Genomic DNA, 4,485 nt, shown 5'->3' with positions numbered 1-4,485 from the left:
AGCTGTGTGATAAGCTCAGTTAAAGACGATAGCTGTGTGATAAGCTCAGTTAAAGACGATAGCTGTGTGATAAGCTCAGTTAAAGACGATAGCTGTGTGATAAGCTCAGTTAAAGACGATAGCTGTGTGATGAGGTCAGTTCCTGGTTATATGACGTTAAAGACGATAGCTGTGTGATGAGGTCAGTTCCTGGTTATATGACATTAAAGACAGCTGTGTGATAAACTCAGTTAAAGACGATAGCTGTGTGATAAACTCAGTTAAAGACGATAGCTGTGTGATAAGCTCAGTTAAAGACTATAGCTGTGTGATGAGCTCAGTTCCTGGTTATATGATGTTAAAGACGATAGCTGTGTGATGAGGTCAGTTCCTGGTTATATGATGTTAAAGACGATAGCTGTGTGATGAGGTCAGTTCCTGGTTATATGATGTTAAAGATGATAGCTGTGTGATGAGCTCAGTTCCTGGTTATATGATGATAAAGACGATAGCTGTGTGATGAGGTCAGTTCCTGGTTATATGATGTTAAAGATGATAGCTGTGTGATGAGCTCAGTTCCTGGTTATATGATGATAAAGAGTAAAGATGTACGGTGTAGGACTGAGGAGACTTTAGCTCATTTATACATTCTGGTTAGTATCAGCATCATCGTCATTATAGGAGTCGTGAATATCATTATAAAGACAAGAAATATTGAAGACATTTGTTTCATTCTGAGTTTATCTGCAGTTGTTGTAATCACTATCAGTTGTTTTCATCACTATTAGTTGTTTTAATCTCTATCAGTTGTTTTAATCACTATCATCACTATCAGTTGATTTAATCACTATTAGTTGTTTTAATCACTATCATCTCTATCAGTTGTTTTCATCACTATCGGTTGTTTTAATCACTATCAGTTGTTTAATCACTATCATCACTATCAGTTGTTTTAATCACTATCAGTTGTTATCATCACTACGAGTTGTTTTAATCACTATCAGTTGTTTTAATCACTATCAGTTGTTTTAATCACTATCAGTTGTTTTAATCACTATCAGTTGTTTTAATCACTATCAGTTGTTTTAATCACTATCAGTTGTTTTAATCACTATCAGTTGTTTTAATCACTATCAGTTGTTTTAATCACTATCAGTTGTTTAATCACTATCAGTTGTTTTAATCACTATCATCACTATCAGTTGTTTAATCACTATCAGTTGTTTTAATCACTATCATCACTATCAGTTGTTTAATCACTATTAGTTGTTTTAATCACTATCATCACTATCAGTTGTTTAATCACTATCAGTTGTTTTAATCACTATCATCACTATCAGTTGTTTTCATCACTATCGGTTGTTTTAATCACTATCAGTTGTTTAATCACTATCATCACTATCAGTTGTTTTAATCACTATCAGTTGTTTTAATCACTATCAGTTGTTTTAATCACTATCAGTTGTTTAATCACTATCATCACTATCAGTTGTTTTAATCACTATCAGTTGTTTTAATCACTATCAGTTGTTTTAATCACTATCTGTTGTTTTAATCACTATCAGTTGTTTTAATCACTATCTGTTGTTTTAATCACTATCTGTTGTTTTAATCACTATCAGTTGTTTTAATCTCTATCAGTTGTTTTAATCACTATCATGGTTTTCATTCTTTCTTCCACACAGTAACCATCATGGCCATCCCTGGTCTTTGTAGTAAATATCACTAGTTTTTATCCCCTACAGTACAGTAGGCCCAAACTGAACATAGTATGAGAACTAGTCTAGGTCTGTGTTGTACCTATCTGTTCTATCTTCATCCTCCTCCTCCTCCTCCTCCTCATAGTATGAGAACTAGTCTAGGTCTGTGTTGTACCTATCTGTTCTATCTTCCTCCTCTAGTTGCGTAGCGGCGAGACGGCAGCCGTGGTTGCCAGGGAGCTGGCCGAGCAGACTAAAGGGTTGTTGCGTCCCGGTGACGTCCCCTCTACGGTGAGGGCCATGGCCCAGCTGGTTGACCTGCTGGATGTTCAGCTCAGAAACCTAACCCCCGGGGGCAAGGACAGTGCCGCCCGCAGCCTCAACAAGGTACTGCAGGAGGAGAAATACTCTCTATAAGTTCATAAGGGATCGGTCACACAAAACTGTAGTTCACACATGGATTGCTGTCTTATCTTGTACATTTATTTATTTTTATTTAACTAGGCAAGTCAGTTAAGAACAAATTCTTATTTACAATGTCAGCTTTGTTAATTGCCTTGTTCAGGGGCAGAACAACAGATTCTTTCCCTTGTCAGCTCGGGGATTAGATCTTACAACCCGCCGGTTACTAGTCCAACCCTCTAACCACGAGGCTACCTGCCACCCCATAGTCTGCTTACAATATATACTTTGCTCATTTGGGTGAACTATTCCTTTAATTGTTTATTTCTTGGGGTGAATTGTATAGAGTTTCTTTCTATAGAGTTTCTTTCTATAGAGTTTCTTTCTATAGAGTTTCTTTCTATAGAGTTTCTTTCTATAGAGTTTCTTTGTATAGAGTTTCTTTCTATAGAGTTTCTTTCTATAGAGTTTCTTTCTATAGAGTTTCTTTGTATAGAGTTTCTTTCTATAGAGTTTCTTTCTATAGAGTTTCTTTGTATAGAGTTTCTTTCTATAGAGTTTCTTTCTATAGAGTTTCTTATCATTTGTTTCTCAACCACAAGGGACTTTGAATTTGACATTGAATTTGCGGCCGTTTAAAATGACTTGGGGTGCAGAAGTTTCCTTCTGTCCTTGTTCATCCGCAGACTGTAGAGGTTAGATAACCAGAGGGAGTGTAGCATCCAGCATGGTCCTGTTAGGTCACCATGCAGTCAACCAATCAATGATTGTTCTTTCTCCTTTTCTCTACTGACTCTTGCCCCCTCGCTCTCTCTCTCTCCCCCTCTCTCTCTCTGTCTCTCTCTCTCCTCCTCTCTCTCTCTCTCTCTCTCTCTCTCTCTCGCTATGTCTCTCTCTCTGTCTCTCTCTGTCTCTCTCTCGGTCTCTCTCTCTGTCTCTGTCTCTCTCTCTCTGTCTCTCTCTGTCGCTCTGACTCTCTCTCTCTCTATGTTCTCTCTCTCTATGTCTCTACTCTCTCTCTGTCTCTCTCTGTCGCTCTGTCTATCTCTCTGCTGTCTCTCTCTCCTCCTCTGTCTCATCTCTCTGTTTCTCTCTCTCTGTTCTCTCTCTCTCGGCTCTCTCTCTCTCTTCTCTCTCTGTTTCTCTTCTTTCTGTCTCTGCTCTCTCTCTGTTCTCTCTCCCTCTCTGTCTCTCCCTCTCCTGTCTCTCTTCCGCTCTTGTCTCTCTCTCTCTGTTCGCTCCTCTCTTCTCTGTCTCTCTCTCTCTCCTCTGATGTCTCCTCTCTCTGTCCTCTTGTCTTCTATCTCTGTCTCTGTCTCTCTGTCTCTGTCTCTCTCTCTCTCTCTGTCTCCTCTCTCTTCTCACATCCTCTCGTCTTCTCTCTCTCTCTGTCTCTCCCTCCCGCTCTCTCTCGCTGCTCTTCTATCTGTCTCTCTCTGTCACTCTCTCTCTCTTCGCTCTCTCTCTCTCTCTCTCTCTCTCTCTCTCTCTCTCTCTCTCTCTCTCTCTCTCTCTCTCTCTCTCTCTCTCTCTCTCTCTCCGCTCTCTCTCTCTGTCTCTCTCTCTCTCTCCTGAATTTCAAGTGAACTTTACAGTNGATGTTTTTGCTGTGTAATTTACTGCTGTGTTGTGTTGGGTTGTGTTCCTCCCACTCCACAAACACACATTACCAGTCCATTGTTACAGCAGGGTTTGGGCTTGTATGGGCTCAGACCTGTCAAACCATGCCTTGTTATGCACTCACTCTGAACAATGATCACACACACACACACACACACACACACACACACACCACACACACACACACCACACACACACACACACACAACACACACACACCACACACACAGGAAGGGACAGCGGTAAGCGAGTGGTGCTGCCATGTGATGGATGGTGACATGGAGAATCTAGCGGGACGGAGGGCAGACTGATCACTACTAATAGACTTCGATTTTTGGGGGACGATTTTGAAAAAGGTCCGGAGAAAAAAATTGCCTACGTACCATTAAAAACCCCATGATGCTCGGAGGCGAGGCGTGGTGCTCAGACGACTGTGTCACAACAGTTTACAATGCTCTAACAAGCTGTGAGAAAACTTAATAATCCGTTGTTATTGTTATGGATCCCCATTAGTTCCTGCCAAGGCAGCAGCTACTCTTCCTGGGGTTTATAATGGATCCCCATTATTCCTGCCAAGGCAGCAGCTACTCTTCCTGGGGTTCATTATGGATCCCCATTAGTTCCTGCCAAGGCAGCAGCTACTCTTCCTGGGGATTATTATGGATCCCCATTAGTTCCTGCCAAGGCAGCAGCTACTCTTCCTGGGGTTTATTATGGATCCCCTTTAGTTCCTGCCAAGGCAGCAGCTACTCTTCCTGGGGTTTATTATGGATCCCCATTAGTT

The 4,485-nt window shown here is 41.1% G+C and overlaps 1 protein-coding gene across 1 annotated transcript in view; it reads left to right on the top strand.

The window, feature by feature from the left end:
* LOC109888256 (adhesion G protein-coupled receptor L3) overlaps nt 1-2,096 on the top strand; it is a 281,748-nt gene extending 279,652 nt beyond the window's left edge. The window contains exon 11 of the mRNA XM_031814586.1: nt 1,881-2,096. Within this exon, the coding sequence (XP_031670446.1) occupies nt 1,881-2,096 (216 nt within the window). The remainder of the gene's footprint in view (nt 1-1,880) is intronic.
* The last annotated feature ends 2,389 nt before the right edge of the window (nt 2,097-4,485 follow it).

The sequence above is a fragment of the Oncorhynchus kisutch genome, unplaced genomic scaffold (genome assembly GCF_002021735.2).
Source record: "Oncorhynchus kisutch isolate 150728-3 unplaced genomic scaffold, Okis_V2 Okis07a-Okis12b_hom, whole genome shotgun sequence".
Taxonomy (NCBI): domain Eukaryota; kingdom Metazoa; phylum Chordata; class Actinopteri; order Salmoniformes; family Salmonidae; genus Oncorhynchus; species Oncorhynchus kisutch.
This window is presented reverse-complemented; position numbering and strand designations above follow the sequence as displayed.